The following is an 18,788-nucleotide window of genomic DNA, read 5'->3' as shown; positions in this document are numbered from 1 at the left end:
TGAGCTGGACAAGGAAGGCAGACACAGACAGGCAGGTACACTGAGGCTGCTGCCAATTATGTTTACGGAGTGTGGATGAGTCACAGGACTGTCGGCAGGAAAGCACAATGAGAAGCTCGGAAATCTAATATACTACAAAGGGTAGGGGAGAGGGAAATCATCAATGGGTCTGCTACACCCACAGTAAACCACACTCAGAAGGGAAGCGTGGCCAGGAACAAAAAATGAAAAGAGCACTTTAAAATAGTACAACTATTTGTGTCCTCCTCATTACTCCACTTAATTTGGAGTTCTGTGACAACTATGAAAGTATTATGGATATTAACCCTCTGACCATTTGTTTGATAACAACATGTCATATAGCAGGTAAAGACACTGTCCCATATAGTCCTAAGACTAGAACCTTCCAGGTTTAATTCCCAGATTGTGCTGAATTACCTGATATCAGCTGGGGGCTACAAGTGAACTCAGTGACCTTGGGCTAAGGAGACAGAAAACAGTCATGCAGGGATCCCGCTACTGATTGCAATCCATTTTGTGGATGCCCGATAGACAGGATCAGAATTAGCTGTGATTAGCTGAAAAATGACCACTTGAGCGAGGTATTGGCGTCTGCTGATGCCTGTGGAATTGTACCCCAGTACAAGTCAGCACCTCCAGAAGATGAGGGAAGAAAATGAAAAAAAAACGTGAAATAATACAAAGGAAGAAAACAGCAGAGTGAAACCCAGTATGTATTACCATCACAGAGAAGCACAGATACTCTGTGTTAATGTGCTAGTGACAGCAGGATGGAGGTTGTGGTTTACAATATCTATCTTTCATACAGCTATAGCTACATTTCATGTGGATTATGAATCGACAGCTCAGAGAGCAGCACATTCAGAAAAAAGATAGTGACGTGAGTTTTTTAAATGACATGATTGAACAGGTTACAAACTCCACATTACTTCACAAGCTTCATGTACTTGTCAACTGCCACAAGCAATGAGACAGACCAAATTTTCAGACTTGTCTCTCAAATTTCCAACAAAAAAAAAACAGCCTTGCATATTTGAGGCAAAATTTTCCTCAATGGTGGAATTGCCGATGGAAGTGAGTTGATACGGACTTCTGCCCACAGGCCTGACACCATGAACCTGGCCCATTTTTCTGCATTGAGGCCAATTGGGTATTCAGGGTGGCACTGATAGTGCTCCTCAATGAGAAATGGAGCCATGGGCAGGAAAACAGCAGGTGAACAATCCAGCCTTAGCAAGGGGAGTGCAAGAAGAAAATCAGTGCAGCCATTTTCTTTGCTTCAATGCTGAACCAAATATTCTCCCTTCACTCACCCTTACGTCAGTTGTGCCTAATCTTTCAATTATAATCCTTCCCTTTTATACGCCACCTTAAATCTGCCTTGTCCTTACACTCAGTTCAGATTTTGTGCTCTCAAATAATGGGCAGTAGTATATTGCCAATTTTTTTTTCTTTTAAAAATTCCTCTCATCTCTGAAAGGCATGTCTTTTGGAGCAATATGGTTCTTTAGGAATTATTAGCTGTACTGTACCTTGCCCAAGTGGTCATTCTACATCTGCAAACATAAAGAGTGATTGCTAGCAGGTTATTTGACCATGGCAAGCTTTGCAGCAAAAAGCTTGATCCTATCCTCATGCACACACTTCCAAGAAGGAGTGGCTGAATAGTGGCTACATGGAGAATCATAGGTTTCTATGAATGGGAGAGCCTTAGGATTTAATGGAAAGATGAGGCAGGTGGGATGAATGGCCACATTCATCTGTAGTTATTTTTATGATCATGAGAGTGAACTTCACTGATTTTTCCAACTCACGGGCTTGAGCGGCCACCGTAGTATCATTCGTTTCATTGCAAAATACTGCTTCTTGTGTGTGTTGGGTGTCATCTGTGGCTCAGTGGTAGCACTCTGGCCTCTGAGTCAGAAGGTCATGGGTTCAAGTCTCACTCGAGACACCTGTGCATATAATCCAGGCTGACACTTCAGTGCAGTACTGAGGGAGCGCTGCACTGTCGGAGATGTCGTCTGAGACGTTAAACCGATGCCCCATCTGCTCTCTCAAGTGGACGTGAAGGATCCCACGACACTATTTCGAAGAAGAGCAGGGAAGTTCTCCCCAGTGACCTGGCCAATATTTTTCCCTCAACCAACATCACTAAAACAGATTATCTAGTAATCATCTCATTGCTGTTTGTGGGAGCTTGCTGTGCGCAAATTGGCTGCCGCACTTCCTACATTGCAACAGTGACTACACTTCAAAGGTACTTCATTGACTTTGGGACGTCCGGAGGTCGTGAAAGGCGCTATATAAATGCAAGTTATTATTATTGTTTCATTATATCTTAAATTGTGTTTTTGTTTCCCTCCAATCTCCCTCCCAAAAAAAACTTAAACAGGTACCAATCCAAACATCTGGCTTCTCAAAACTGTAACTGTAACCCCACTGATTGAAAACCAGTGCTTAGACACCAGGGGCTAGATTTTCAGTATAGACAGTTTTGGGGCGCTAACCTTAGCGCCCGCCCGAAGTTAGCGCCCGCCCCAAAGTAGCGCCCCGTTGCCGGAAATTCAGTGGCTTCGCCCTAAGAGGTTGGTGGAGCGCTAAAAGAGGCGTTCCACTACTATCTTTAGGCGCTAAGCCGGCGGTGCAGAGCGCAACACCCGAGCTCGGGCGCAGCGCACGGCAGACACTCTGGTGCCAGTGAGCTCTTAAAGGGGAAGGGTGCATGTGTTTTTTTCAAAGGCAGAGTCTGGGGGGAAAACAGGAGGAGGATGATGAGGATGAGGATGAGGATGAGGTGGTGGTGGTGGTGGTGGCCGGAAACATAAATACACCGTTCACAACAACACACTGGATCCTTCCACACAACACATGCAGACTGCCTTTTATAGTGCAGGAGTACAAACGCTCTGGACGCCAGCCGCACAATGGGGCGGTCCGACTGAAGTTTGGATTCGGGGCGGCCAAAGGGCGTTGCACGAGGATGTGACGTCATTTTCTGCGCGCGCATCCGGGCGGCCGCTAAACTTTGCGCCGGCGCTAACGGGCAACTTAATTTGGGGCGGGGCGCAAACTGCGCTGCGCCCGGGCGCTACACGCATAGCGCCCGAAAATCACTTCTCTTAAGGCGCTAACTGCTGGCGCAAGCAACTGAAAATCTAGCCCTAAATGTGGTAAGCACAGTCATAAATGACTCCCTGATGACTATTCCTTTACAAACAGCAACTACTTCACCAGCAGACTGTGAAGGTCGGAATGTCCCATTTGTCCAACTTCAGAGACTATTGTGAGTATAGCACCTAAAAGAAATATGATGGGAAAAGCATCTGGGAAATTCTGTGGTGAACTCCATCTGGCTCATTTGCACAAACAGTACTGACAGATCAAGATGCACTTATTTGCTCAGCACCCAATATAAAGTGAATGCAAGATAACTCCTATTGTTAGGAAGTGTGACTTTCCAACTTTTTAAGTCAACAGAAGTGTCTTATAACACACACAAAAACAAAAAATGTCGCAAATACAGTAGGTCAATCAACATCTATGAAGAGAAAAGATGGATTTAAAACATTTTAAAATTAATTCTTGGGATGTTTGCGTCGATGGCAAAGCTGGCATTTATTGCCCATCCCTAGTGGCCCCGAGAAGATGATGGTGGTCTGCCTTCTTGTGGCAGTTTGATACAACTGAGCAGCTTGCTAATCAATTCAGATGGCAGTTAAGAGTCAACCACGGTGTGGAGTCACATATAGGCCACACCGGCTAAGAACGGCAGGTTTCCTTCCCGAAAAGACATCAGTGAACCAGTTGGGTGTATACAACAATCCGACAGCTTCATGGTCACTTTGGCTGATACCAGTTTTTAAATTGAATTTAAATTCTCAAACAGCCATGGTGGGGTTTGAACTCATGTACTTTGGATTATTAGTCCAGGTCTCTGGATCACCAGTATAGTAAGATAACTACTACACTACCGTGCCCACATTATGATTATGTGGGAAATAAAGGAGGGAAGAACGGGGCTGAGAACCAACAGAATCACCAATAACCTGCCAACACACATTGTCTGAACTCACACATGAGGATTGGAGACTTGGGTCCTGGGTGAGGTCTGCTGACCCAAATACCAGCACAAGCCAAACATTTATTAAATAGGGGAGAAAATTGATGGGGAGAAGATTATTTTTTAAAATCCCTTTCCACTATTAGAGAAACCCAAAGGAAAAAATGATTACATTGGTACAGTACAGTATATGGCTTTGTACGGTTATTAGATGAGACATACTAAAGAAATAACCCTTCAATCCATTTAATCTTGTGAATCCACATTTTTGACTGTGGGGGGAAAAAAATTGGCAACAGTACTGGTCAGATCAATCCAAAAATTAAACTACCCATTCTTCATTAATTAAACTTAAAGTGAGGCTGGATGAAGACCAGTTCCATATTTAGACATCAGCCTGTGTTGTGCAAATAATGCGACTGTTGGAAGTTCTGAACTGAGGATATGAATCACAGCACAACAGAGTCAACGCATCCTGTGACTGCTTCCAAGCTGTATCACTGCCCTTAGATGTCATCAGAACTCAGCATACTAAAGATTACATCATCTCCACTATCTCCTGCCCCATCAGCAAAGGTAGCAAAATAAATCATACTGAATGGCAACACATTTTTATCTGGGTTATCAGTTTATCTGGCTGCCACCAACAAATATTTTCTACTCTAAAGCAGAATGGAGCTGAAACAAGGAAGGGCGAGGAGTTCATTTATCAAATGTTCTGTTGTGTATCCTGTATAAGCACCGATAGAAGTCAGGAAGTTTCTCATCGATCTGCCAGCAGAAATATTGCATTTTAGATTGAATGCTATCAATACCAGACTCTTACTGTAATAAACCAAGTAATCAACAGCAATTGTCTTCCGCTTCCCAGTTAGCGCAGACTAGATTGTCTCACACAATTTTTACACATTTAAAAAATATTTCAAGAAAAACAGCTACAGCAACTAAAAAGTTCAAATCTCCATACTCCTGGAGGTTATACGGAGTCGACTAAATAGCACAAATGCACAGCCCTTTGAGTACAAAATCGTGCTTTTTTTTAAAACCAGAGGACCCGGTTTTAAATTAGAAAACATGGTGAGGTGATAAAGTGGTGTGGAATAGTACCTGGGGCTGGGGCTATGATTTCTCAGAAAGTCATCTCAGATGCTCTTGCATACCAATTAGTAACCAAGAACACAGCAGCATTGGTATAAACCTAGGAGTAGATCAGTGACCACTCCTCTCTGGGGATGGTGCATGAAACAACTTGCATTTATATAGCAGCTTTAATGTAGACAGAATGTTACAAGGCATAATCAAAAAAATGGATGCTGAGCCATGGAAGGATATATTAGGAAGGGTGACAAAAAGCTTGGCCAAAGAAGTAGATTTTAAGAAGGACCTTAAAGTGGATAGGAAAGACCTATTTCCCTTAGCAGAGAAGTCAATAACCAGGGGCATAGATTTAAAGTTATTGGTAGAAGAATTAGAGGGGAGTTGAGGAAAAAGATTTTCACCCAGAGGGTGGTGGGGGTGTGGAACTCACTGCCTGAAAGGGTGGTAGAGGCAGAAACCCTCACCGCATTTAAAAAGTACTTGGATATGCGCCGGAAGTGTCGCAACCTACAAGCTACGGCCCAAGAGTTGGAAAGTGGAATTAGGCTGGATAGCTCTTTTTTGGCCAGTGCAGACACAACGGGCCAAATGGCCTCCTTCTGTGCTGTAAATTTCTATGATTCTAAAGTAGGAGATGGAGATACAGAAGTGAAGCAGCTTAGCAAGGGAATTCCAGCATGCGGGGTTTAGGCAGCTGAAGGCACGGCTGCCAATGATGGGGTGAATGGAGAGGGATGCACAATCGGCCAGAGGAAGAGGAATGGATAGTTCGGGGTTTGGGGGTGGGGGGTTGTAGGGCTGGTCGAAGTTACAGAATACGGAGGGGCAACACCATGAAGGGATTTAAACATGTGGATTAGATTCAAATTTGATATGTTGGAGAACCAAAAAAGAATCTAGTTCAGTGCATCAGGCGATGGGAGAGTAGGACGCTGCGGGATAGGATGGAAGTATCAGAGTTTTGGATGAGCTAGATTCTACGGAGGCCAGCCAGCTGAGCATTGGAATAGTCGACTTTGGAGGTGATAAAGGTAAGATGGTTTCAGCTGCAGATGTGCTGAGGCAGGGTAGAAGTAGGTGTATGTTATTCAGTCCCCACCACAAACTCTGCTCTCATGACGCTGATTCCATTCCCCTTCCTGCCCACTGCCTCAGGTTGAGCCAAACCATTCACAACCTTGGTGTCCTATCAACTCTGAGCTATAAACCCCACCTTCTAGCCCTCACTGCTTGCTTTCATCCTCACCCTCCATAAACTCCAATGTGTCCAAAACTCTGCTGCATGTATCTTGTCCTCCACTAAATCCAGCTCGCCTGTCTTGCATCCTCACTGACCTATATTGGCTTCCCATCCCCCAATGCATTAAATTTAAAATTCTCATCCTCATCTTTAAATCCTTCTATGGCCTTGCCCCACTTTGGGCTGAATTTTGCCAGCGCTGAGGGCGGGTTCAGAGGAGGGTCCGCTGTCAAAATGGCATTGATTGACAGTGAGGCGCAAGTCCATTCTGAACCCGCCTCCTTGTTAATTTCCCAAGTGCCGGCTCTGCCTGCGGTTTGCAGACCCGGCACTAAGCGGTGAGTCAGGCAATTGAGATGCTTAAGAAGCTGCTTAAAGATATTTAAGCAGCATTTTACCATGTCCTAATGATTTTTCCATGTTTTTTACGAAGTTCCCGGCGCTTGGGGATCACGTCGGGTAAGTGTGTCGGGTTCGCAATAATTCTGTATTGCTGTGAATAGTTGACAGCTGCAAAAGTGGTATAAAAGCTATCATTTCACAGCTGTTCAATGTCCAATCTTAGAGGCTGGAGCTTTCAGGATTTGGAATACACTTTTTAGCTTTGTGGAGGTTTGAAGTGTTTGGAGCAAACTCTCTATCCAGTGTCACCTCCTTGGAGCAACCTCTCTCACCAATGACAGATTGCTTCTGTCATCTCAACTTCAGCTGCCATCTATTCCATCAGCGTCGGTGCCCTTAAAAGAAAATCGCACCTTGGTCCTCAGAATCCCACCACGATCAGCCCCAACACCAACATCACCAGGCACACCAGCAGTACCAGGCACACCAGCAGCACCAACAACAGCACCAACCTTCTCCGCAATCACCTGATGCTGCAAAGGACACAGGGCATCAGCACCCGAGCACATTGTTGCCTGGGAGGCCAGGGATGGCCTCACCATGGCCAGATTTACTTCACTTGACACTGTACACCCTGGCTGCCACATGATGTGCCAGGTTGGCACCACCCCACACCAACACCATAAGGCATCCCTACAATGCCCAAACCATTCCTTTCACACTCATCACCATTGGGGGGGTACCGTTATGTCTCACCACTCATTGCAACTCAATAAGCCACTTCCAAAGGTGCGCACAGACTGTCCAAGAAGGCAAAGTGTTGAAAATAAAGATTTCAATGTTTGACAACACATTAACAGAAACTTTACATGAACATTGGTGATAACACCCAACTGCCTACCCTTGTGTGTTGTTAGTTGGTATGACTGGACAAGGATGAGGGTGAGTGTGAGGGGTGGCTAGTGAGATGGGGATGTTATAATGTAGATAGAGAGGGATTGCTGGAGGTGGAAGGTAAGTTGGTATGAGTAAGGATGTGCAGGAGTAGGGTAGGGAAGGCAGGGTGATGGAGTGTGATGAGTGGCACAGCAGGATGAGGCTGAGTATGGCTTTGCAGTAACGCTTTGTGATCTACTGAGATCATTGAAAGGTTTGCGCCACTGCAGCCAAGTCCTCATGACAACATCCCTGCTTGTGTCCTCCTATGCAATGTGCAACCAGGCTGCGTTGGTCTCCTAGGGAGGTCTCTTCCGCCCATTGGAAGGGAAGAGAACCTCCCTGCGTGCTGTAACTCACTCCATAAGCATATGGAGGGAGTAATGGGAGAGCTTGGGTGCAGCCATGCAGCTTTGTGTAGTGCTTGTCAGTGTTTGCAGCACCTCAGTCAAAATGATTGTGGACATGGCCTCTTTAAGGAAACCGGCTGATGACGCGTCACGCCATCAGACCCGCTTCCTATTAATTGGCCGGGAACCTCGCAGGGTGGGCTTAACAATCCCCATCAACGGAAAATCTTGTTGGAGGCCGGGATCGAGACAGATGCGGGGTCTCCACACGCCACGGATGTCGCCCGCCCCGGACCCGCCGAGGCCTATATGCCTACCTCAAACACTCCATTCTCTGACCCTGGCCTTTTCTACATGATTTTTTCACCCCCTTGGTCCAACTCTCTGAAATTCCCTCCCTAAATCTCTGCACCTATCCACCTCACTCTCCTCCTTCTCTCCTCCTGGTTAGGCATGTGTTTTCTTTCTGCGTATCTGGAAAGCATTTTGGGACTTTGTTTTTACATTAAAGGTACTATGTAAATTCAAGTTGTCGCTGCAGAAAAAAATTTGATCAAAATTAGTTGCAGGGTCTCAAGAAAGCAAGCTTTGTTTCTGTAAGAAGCTGCAGCATAGAGGCAAATTCCAGAGACATGAACATGACAGGAACTCATGACGAGTGGCAATGAATGATTCTGAGAAATGAAAGCAGAGCTATTGATTGTCAAGGAAGACATCTCTTCAAAACAATTGTACAGAGACAGGACTCATTGCTTGCCACAAACTGCTGTATCCATTTCAAATACAGTAATTACTGGCATAGCTCTCGAGATACTCTGACTTATTGTGTTCTGAAAGTTAAATGGAAAATTATTCCAAAGTTTTCAGTAAAAAGTACTGAATATCATTTGATCAGATATGAAATATTCTGTGCAACTTAAAATGAGTAAAGGTTTCAACCAGCAGAGATGAGGACTGAAAGAAAGACTTACATTTATATAGTGCCTTTCACGACCTCAGGATGTCCTAAAGAGCTTTACAGACAATGAAGTACTTTTGAAGTAGTCACAGTTGTAATGTAGAAAATGCGGAAGCCAATTTGCGCACAGCAAGGTCCCACACCCAGCAATTAAATAAATGATCAGATAATCTGTTTTAACGTGCTGGTTGAGGGATAAATGTTGGCCAGGACACCGAGAGATCTCCCCTGTTCTTCTTCAAATAGTGCCATGTGATCTTTTATGGGGCCTCGGTTTAACGTCTCATCCAAAGGTCGGCACCTCTGACAGTGCAGCACTCCCTCATTACTCAAGTCTCTGGAGTTGGACTTTGAACCCATAGCCTTCCATTTGAAGCAATATTCAAAGTGTCAATTGCTCGACACAGAAGCATTTACAAACTAGTATCTGCTGTATTTCAGCTAATTGATTTGTCAATAGTCTACTGTTAATTCAAAGTCACTTCATTCAAATTACTGAAAATTCAGATTATTTTGTGCTATAAAAGCCTCAGGTGCTGTTTTATTTCAGTTGCTTGATTAGGATTACTGGATAATTCAAATTTTTAAACACAAAAAATGACTTTGAATTATTAGGATGACTGCATCTGCTTTAACACGCCTTTCTTTGTCAGAAGTAGAAACGCAGATGTTATTGGAATTTATTTTACATTCAGACTGCTCAGGCTATCAAGTATGAGCAGTAGAACTATTTAACTTTCACTGGTGGTGACGGATAGAACCTGGTGTCTGACTTTTGTTACCTGAATCCCTGGCAGCTATTAAACTTCCACTGATGTCAATGTAAATGATCACCTGTTTTGACTTACTGGTAATCAAATGAGGTGCACAGATTGTAAAAGACATGATTTAAATTAGCTCCTTCCGCACTGTATTTGTCAAGGTTCATTTAAAATATCACACTATTGTTTTGTTTTTCTTAAAAGGTCCAGGATAATGACAATCACATTCTGGTGGGGTCTTGCTTGCTAATCAGACAGTCAAAGGTTAGAGCTCCAGGCCATCTGTCACTTGAACCTGCCATTCAAGCTTATTCCATTCAAGCTTATTTGCCACAGTACCAGCCCTGTATGTGACCTGAAACTCTGGATCTGATGAAGGTTCAATGATCTTCTTCAATTTCTTTGGCAAAATCTGTAATAATGAAGCTCTAAGGCCAAGATTTTTTTTTTGGGGGGGGGGGGGGGTGGGGGTCAGCGGGCGTGATCGGTGATGGGTTGGGTGGGAAAGTGCTTTTTCCCCCCAAGGGTCGGGACCCCGCTGTGAACCCACCGCCACGTGCCTTTACCAAATGTCGGGTCTGTCAGCGATGAACAGACCCGACACGCAGCGACAGGGGAGCCAATTTAAATGATTAGTGGCTTGTTTACAGTCACTTAACAATGGTTTTAAACTGACCTTTTGAATTTGACAGTTCGCCCACAGGTTCCACGCTGTTGCTAGATCTCGTCTGTGAAGCTGAGGCAGGAATTCAGTGGCCATTGAATCAGCTGATGAGTTGACAGCTTCAAATGTCAAGTAAAAACTCCCACCTTACAGAGATATCTTCCCTCAACCACAAGCTGTTCCTCGCTGCATTTCCACAACAGATTCAAAATGCTGCAAGTCTTTACACAAGTCTCCATCCAATCCGACCTCATTACCTCTCTCACCATTGACAGGTCGCTTCTGTCATCTCTACTTCACCTGCTATCTATTCCATCAGCATGGGTGCCCTTTATACTGTCTCACCTTGGTCCTCAGAATCCCACCATGATCAGACTCAACACCAGCAGCACCAGGCACACCAGCAGCACCAACAACACCACCAACCTTCTCCGCAATCAACTGATGCTGCAAAGGAGTCAGGGCATCCGCACCCGACCACATTGCTGCCCAGGAGGCCAGGGATGGCCTTACCATGGTCAGATTTACTTCACTTGATGCTGTACACCCTGGCTGCCACATGATGCGCCAAGTTGGCACCACCCCACACCAATACCATAAGGCATCCCTACAATGTCCAAGCCTTTCCTTTAATACTCATCACCATTGGGGGATAATGTTACGTCTCACCATTCACTGCAACTCACTAAGCCACTTCCAAAGGTGCACACAGATCTGTCCAAGAATGCAAAGTGTTGAAAATAAAGGTTTCAATGTTTGACAACACATTAACAGAAACTTTACATGGACATTGCATAAAACACCCAAGTGCCTACCCTTGTGTGTTGTTAGTTGGTATGATTGCACTATGATGAGGGCGAGTGTGAGGGATGGCTAATGAGATGGGGATGTGATAATATAGATAGAGAGAGAGGGATGGGTGGAGGTGCAAGGTAAATTGGTGTCAGTAAGGATGTGCAGGAGTAGGGTAGGGAAGACAGAGTGATGGGGATGTGATGAGAGGCGCAGCAGGATAGGTTGAATGTGGCTTTGTACTAACGTTTCGTGATCCACTGAGATCATTGAAATGTTTGCGGCACTGCACCCAGGTCCTCCTGGCCACGTCCCTGCTTGTGACCTCCTCTTCAATGTGCAACCAGGCTGTGTTGATCTCCTGGGGAGGTCTCGTCTGCCCATGGTAAGACAAGAGGACCTCCTTGCGTTCTATGACTCCCTCCATAAGCATATGGAGGGAATCATGGGAGAGCCTGGGTGCAGCCCTGCACCTCGGTGCAGTGCTGGTCAGTGTTTGCAGCACTTCAATGCTGTAGAACACTGACAGCACAAATGTCAAACTTAATTTGCGCGTGGTCCCTTTAAGGAAACCGGCTGATGACATCATCAGACCCGCTTCCTTCAATTGGCTGGCAAACACGCTGGGCGGGTTTAACAAGCCCAATCGGGAAAATCATTTTGAACAGCGGGCTGGAGCCAGCAGCAAGGTCGGGACCCGCCACTGACGTCGCCCGCAACGGGCCCGCCGAGGTTAGCAAAATCGCGCCCTAAGTCACTGAAAGAGATGATCTAACCCAGAACCGTCTGTACTAGGTTGATGAAAACAAAGTGTGGCTGCCTGCAGAGGACGTGAAATTCATGTTTGTAACAAATGATAAAACATCTTGAACTTAAAGCAGCTACACCAAGTCAAATGTCTGGTTCAACTACCTGCAGTATTGTATTGGTTGCACTATGTGCAGCACCAGTACTGGTTAAGGCCCAGTCCCACTCTATAGTGTTTTAGGTCTGGGTCCACTCTGTGCAATGCCCACACTGGTCTAAACTTTGATCCAACTGCATGCAATGTGCACACTAATTCAAATAAGGCCTAGTCCTAATATTGATTTAGATTAAACTAGTCAATCTCCTGCGTTGTTGCACATGGGGAGTCAAGGCCAAATGCAGTCTTGAGGTGAAGTGGGGTTTGAAGGCAGGGCATAAATGGGCCATGGCATGCAGATGCAATTCAGTATCCATTTTATAGAGATATACATTCTGTTCTTATTTTTGTATTATTATTTATAGTTACAGCAATTTAAGAAAGAAAGAAAGACTTGCATTTATACAGCGCCTTTCACGACCACCGGACGTCTCAAAGCGCTTTACAGCCAATGAGGTACTTTTTGAAGTATAGTCACTGTTTTTTTTTAGTTCATTTTTATGGGATGTGGGCGTTGCTGGCAAGGCCAGCGTTTATTGCCCATCCCGAATTGCCCTTGAGAAGGTGGTGGTGAGCCGCCTTCTTGAACCGCTGCAGTCGATGTGGTGAAGGTACTCCCAAAGTGCTGTTAGGTAGGGAGTTCCAGGATTTTGACCCAGCGACGATGAAGGATCGGCGATATACTTCTAAGTCAGGATGATGTGTGACTTGGAGGGGAAGTTGGAGGTGGTGGTGTTCCCATGCGTCTGCTGCCCTTGTCCTTCTAGGTGGAAGAGGTCGCGGGTTTGGGTGGTGCTGCCGAAGAAGCCTTGGCGAGTTGCTGCAGTGCATCTTGTAGATGGTACACACTGTAGCCACGGTACACCGGTGGTGGAGGGAGTGAATGTTTAAGGTGGTAGAGGGGTGCCAATCAAGCGTGCTGCTTTGTCCTGGATGGTGTCGAGCTTCTTGAGTGTTGTTGGAGCTGCATTCATCCAGGCAAGTGGAGAGTATTCCATCACGCTCCTTACTTGTGCCTTGTAGATGGTAGAAAGGCTCTGGGGAGTCAGGAGATGAGACACTTGCCACAGAATACCTAGCCTCTGACCTGCTCTTGTTGCCACAGTATTTATGTGGCTGGTCCAGTTAAGTTTCTGGTCAATGGTGACCCCCCAGGATGTTGATGGTGGGGGATTTGGTGATGGTAATGCTATTGAATGTCAAGGGGCGGTGATTAAACTCTCGCTTGTTGGAGATATTGCCTAGCACTTCTGTAGCTCGAATGTTACCTGCCACTTATCAGCCCAAGCCTGAACGTCATCCAGGTCTTGTTGCATGCGGGCATGGACTGCTTCATTATCTGAGGAGTTATGAACGGCACTGAACACTGTGCAGTCATCAGCGAACATCCCCATTTCTGGCCTTATGTTGGAGGGAAGGTCATTGATGAAGCAGCTGAAGATGGTTGGGCCTAGGACACTGCCCTGAGGAACTTCTGCAGCGATGTCGTGGGGCTGTGATGATTGACCTTCAATCACCACAACCATCTTCCTTTGTGCTTGGTATGACTCCAGCCAGTGGAGAGTTTCCCCCCCGATTCCCATTGACTTCAGTTTTACTAGGGCTCCTTCATGCCACACTCGGTCAAATGCTGCCTTGATGTCAAGGGCAGTCACTCTCACCTCACCTCTGGAATTCAGCTCCTTTGTCCATGTTTGGGCCAAGGCTATAATGAGGTCGGCAGCCGAGTGGTCTTGACGGAACCCAAGCTGGGCATCAGTGAGCAGGTGAGTAAGTGCTGCTTGATAGCACTGTCGATTACACCTTCCATCACTTTGCTGATGATTGAGAGTAGACTGATGGGGTGGTAATTGGCCAGATTGGATTTGTCCTGCTTTTTATAGACAGGACACGCCTGGGCAGTTTTCCACATTGTCGGATATATGCCAGTGTTGTAGCTATACTGGAACAGCTTGGTTAGAGGCGCAGCTAGTTCTGGAGCACAAGTCTTCAGCACGATAGCCGGGATGTTGTCAGGACCCATAGCCTTTGCTGTATTCAGTGCGCTCAGCCGTTTCTTGATATCACGTGGAGTGAATCGAATTGGCTGAAGACTGGCTTCTGTAATGTGGGAAATGTGGCAGCCAATTTGCGCACAGCAAGGTCCCACAAACAGCAATGTGATAATGATCAGATAATCTGTTTTAATGATGTTGGTTGAGAGATAAATATTGGCCAGGACACCGGGGATAACTCCCTTGCTCTTCTTCGAAATAGTGCCATGGGCTCTTTTACGTCCACCTGAGAGAGCAGACGAGGCCTCGGTTTAATGTCTCATCCGAAAGATGGCACCTCCGACAGTGTCAGCCGAGATGTTTGTGTTCAAGTCTCTGGAGTGGGACTCTGAACCCACAACCTTCTGACTCAGAGGCGAGGGTGCTACCAACTGAGCCACAGCTGAAGTAGAGAAGTAGAGTTGTTTGGGCAAAGGAGTTTCTCTGCAGTACAAATTGAGGTGCTGCGAGGTGCAAAATTGAAGTGCTACAGTTCCACCACTGTAAATTACAGCGCACTAAGTTAACATAGGCAGTTTCCATTATAATGAACATGGGAATTTATAACGGAAAAAGTTGACACAAAAAAGTGTGACAGATTTGCAGATAGGCAGTGCACACATTTATGATTCATAATATACGATAGTTGATCTCCTGTGGTGTTGCATATGGTAAGCTAGAGAATATTGTCATTCTTTTACCAGTCTCTGATATGTTTGTGTTGCTGTTTCTCTCTGCCTCTTCTCTCTTGTTTCTGGCTGTCTGACGAGGGGAAGGGGAGAGGGGAAGGGTGGAAAAGAGGGAGTAGGAGGAAGAGGAGTGAGATAAGGAAGAGGAGGAGGGGAGTAGAGTGACAAGAAATGAGAGGGAACTGGGTAGGAGGTTTGGTGAAAAAGAAAGCATATCTGGTTCAAGAATTTACAGGTGAAATATACCTGCTGAAAATTCATTATGTTAGTCACAATGGCACAAGTAGCTCAGAAACTTCCTCCAAAGACACTTGATTGCATAATAATAGAGATGAAACCATTATTAATGTGGACATAGAAATATATAATGGAAAAAAGTTGGCACGAAAGTCTGACAAAAACGTGACAACCAGAAGTCAAATTGTGAAGAAAGGAAATGCATGCAAAGGTATAATTTTTAAATATATTATAGATAAATATGTATTCCCAGGAGAGCAGCAAACAAATGGAGTTCTGTATTCCCCATTTGCTGCTGACCATGGCTGGCATCTCCAATGCTCCTGAGAAAATCTTTACATGAAGAGGTAAATGAGTCTCTGATGCAGGTAAGTTTACACAGGTAATGACATGAATCTTGTCATTCATGTGGAAATGACTTATGAAATGATACTGGGCGGCCTGCTGGTGGCGCTGTCCAGGGAGAGTATAAATACTCGGGCATGGGCCCAGCTTGCTCAGGACATTCTTTAACAGGAACTAGTGAAGGACACAACTAGATCTCCATGCTGAAAAACAGTTGATTAAAGCCTTGTTTAATACTTAGACCAAGTGCCTAGTAGTTTTCTTATGTCAGGTTGCTCACGTTTTATTTGGGATTGCTGTTGATGAGGAGAGAACTGCATGTCTGCCATCAACAGCATCCTTTAATATAATGCCACCTCTACTAGATGGAGCAAGAGCACAGGTGTAAAATTGAGTTCCTTTATGTACCATGCCCACAAGTCCAAGGTTGAGTGCGACTACATATACTACACGTACCAGTATTTACATAGCGACATAGTCAAGGAAAATGTATTGACTGATGTTATCTGAAGTGCTTGGGGAAGGTAGTAGGGAAAAGAAGCTCTTTGACTAGAGAATCTAGTATACATTCAGCAATTGCATTATTTTTAACTTCTATCTAGATTTGTACAGATTACTTTTTTTTAAATTTAACATTGGAGCTCATTAAACAATTGTTATGGTGTTAAAGATTAGCTATCATTTGTCAGGTGATCCAAGATACTGGGCAGTCAGCCAGAATCACAGAAATAAGGTCTGTGCTGTATGTCTTGTTAAAATAATGTATTTCCAAGTAACATTCTGACAGCAACTTACAATGAACACTGCAGCAAAGCTGCCTCTAATAAGATCAAATACTAGCATTCACAACAGAGCAATACGTGATTAAGCACTCTGCAAGTCTACCAACTTGTAATGAGAGTTTACAAATCACTTCCTTCCCGGCAGCCAGAACATGCCATTCAAACTGAAAATTAAAATTGACACACAAACCTGCAGCAAAAAATAACCACAAAAAAACTTAATAAACCTACTGGACTTTCTGACTGGCTCTGGTTTAGCTGAATGTTGCATGCCTGCATTTTTACCAAAAAGATTAGATTTTAGTTCAAATAATCCTGAATCAAAATGGTGTGTATATGTATATCAGCCAGAAAAGAGGCTTATGCTTCATACTAAAAAGTGCAGTTTTAACTTTTAAACATGAATGCAGTAAATAAATACATCTTTTGCATTGGAGTTTTAGTGAGAACAAGGAAGATTTTCCAGCTCTATGATAAATAATGATTTCCTCAGATTTAGAGAATGATGGATGACTGGGGGCAGGGGGAGGAAACAGGTTTATGAGTAATGGTTATGGTAACTTGGTTCTATCAATTAACCTGAGTCTATCTTCCACAACTTTACTGAAATTGTTTAATGCTCTTGTTATACTACAAATGTGCTTCTTGTGCTTCCCCCACTCCCTTTATCCCACCAGTGGTACCTGTGCCTTCAGTCACCTAGGCCCCAAGCTCTGGAATTCCTTCCTAACTCCTCTGCCTCTCGACATCACTTTCCTCTTTGAAAACCTTCCTTAAAATTAACCTCTTTAATCAAACTTTTGGACACTCCTCTTAATATCTCCTTCTTTGGCTTGGCATCCATTTTTAAAAATTTCGCCTCTGTGAAGCACCCTGGGGCTTTTTTTTACTTCAAAGGGTGCTATATAAATGCAAGTTGTGGTTGTTGAACCAATCACACGGTATCATTTAAGATTAAATACAGCCGAGGTACCAGAAGGCTGCCTGCAGATCTGTAGCTAACATGAGTCAGCATTTTCTGGAGAGAAGGGGAGAAAAAAGGAAAGGGAACATTATGATTTCTGGGTGCCATATTTGTCTACTGAAAACAATGCACCCAGGTCAAGATGAGCAGTATATAGCCCAAAAATTCAAGTTAATTTGATGACAGACACTGAATGATTCACAGAAATAATCCAGTACAGTGAAAGTAGATTGAAAAAACCATCTGTAGCGAGATCTCCAGTGACCGCCTACCATATGTGGCAGTCTACTATCAGTACCAGCAATAACTAGCCTGTTGAAGCAAAGGACAATAAAGCTACTTATACCAACCAACCCAAATATTTGCAAAAGCAAAACCACAACAGGTGTTCCCACAGCAGTTCTCCTTTGGCAAATTATCAAATCGCATCAAGTTGCCAGTTCAAAGCAGACTTCAAGGACCACTTGATTCAGCAGGTAAGGCATATTCAAAGCCAAGCACACTCCTTTTGTTCTGATTTATTTTTATGATTGGAAAGAAACATACAAAATTGTAAAGATGTAAGTTCTTAAATCACATTTTTGGGTAATTTGTTTTTAAAAGTGCTCATCAAGAAGGATAAGATCCTGCACACCATGTAGAAGTGAAACTAGATTATTCATTATATTAATAAACCGCTCACCAGTCTTCGAAGAACATTCTCCTCATGGTTCGTGGCTAGGTCCTTGCTTGATCGTGTTGTCTGTGGTGTGATGTCCACTTGGTAAGTGCTGGCTGTTTTTTCACTTTCCAGTGCTCTATTATGGACCAGCATGCCAATCGGCCTGTCTGCAATGGATGCAGCTGAAGAAACAGAAAGGTAACCGGTTAACGTAGTAGACAAGATCTTTGGAGCACATTCCCATATTGCTTAGATAGTTGAAGGTAGCTCATCAGCCAATGGTCAGAAATATACAATGTGATACTAATGGGCCAATGCTCAGAAACACATAGGTATCAGCCTTTGCTCATTGGTAACACTCTCCCCTCTGAGTCAAAAGGTCATGAGTTCAAGCCCACTCGAGACTTGAGCACATAATCTAGGCTGACACTTCAGTGCAGCACTGATGAAGTGTTTCACTATTGAAAGTGCCGTCTTCAGATGCAATGGTTAACAGAGGCCCTCCCTGCCCTCTCAGGTGGACATAGAAGATCCTATGGCACTATTCAAAGAGCAGGGGAGTTCTCCCAGTATCCTCGCCAGCATTTATCCCTCAATCAAGATTTATAAAACAGATTATCTGGTCGCTTATTTTATTGCTGTTTGTGGGGCCTTGCTGTGTGCAAATCGGTGGCCCGTTAACCTACATTACCACAGTGACTACACTTCAAAAGTACTTTGTTGGCTGTGATAGGTGCTAAACTGTACAGACTATAAAGCTCCTGATTTTGATTACTGGTCTGTATTGAGCCAGCTAATCTCAGCTAGGCGCTAAAGTTGTCCTTAGCACTCCTCTCATAGGGTGGGGAAAACAATCAGCCAGAGTTCCTGACTGCTGTCTGGTAACCCCTCTGGAAAAGTGCAGGTACAATTTGAAATCTCAGTCAGATCTGGAATTTAAACTTGACA

General features: G+C 44.5%; 1 protein-coding gene across 9 annotated transcripts in view; it reads right to left on the bottom strand.

The window, feature by feature from the left end:
* The window catches only part of smtnb (smoothelin b), a 382,571-nt gene that overhangs the window by 210,211 nt on the left and 153,572 nt on the right, over nt 1–18,788 (bottom strand). For all 9 annotated transcript variants that reach the window (XM_085961407.1, XM_085961413.1, XM_085961405.1 and 6 more), the window contains exon 5: nt 17,862–18,022. In XM_085961407.1, coding sequence (XP_085817533.1) covers nt 17,862–18,022 — 161 coding nt within the window. The remainder of the gene's footprint in view (nt 1–17,861; nt 18,023–18,788) is intronic.

Source organism: Somniosus microcephalus, chromosome 19 (genome assembly GCF_052327205.1).
Source record: "Somniosus microcephalus isolate GS21.2 chromosome 19, FLI_Smic_1.0, whole genome shotgun sequence".
Lineage (NCBI taxonomy): Eukaryota > Metazoa > Chordata > Chondrichthyes > Squaliformes > Somniosidae > Somniosus > Somniosus microcephalus.
This window is presented reverse-complemented; position numbering and strand designations above follow the sequence as displayed.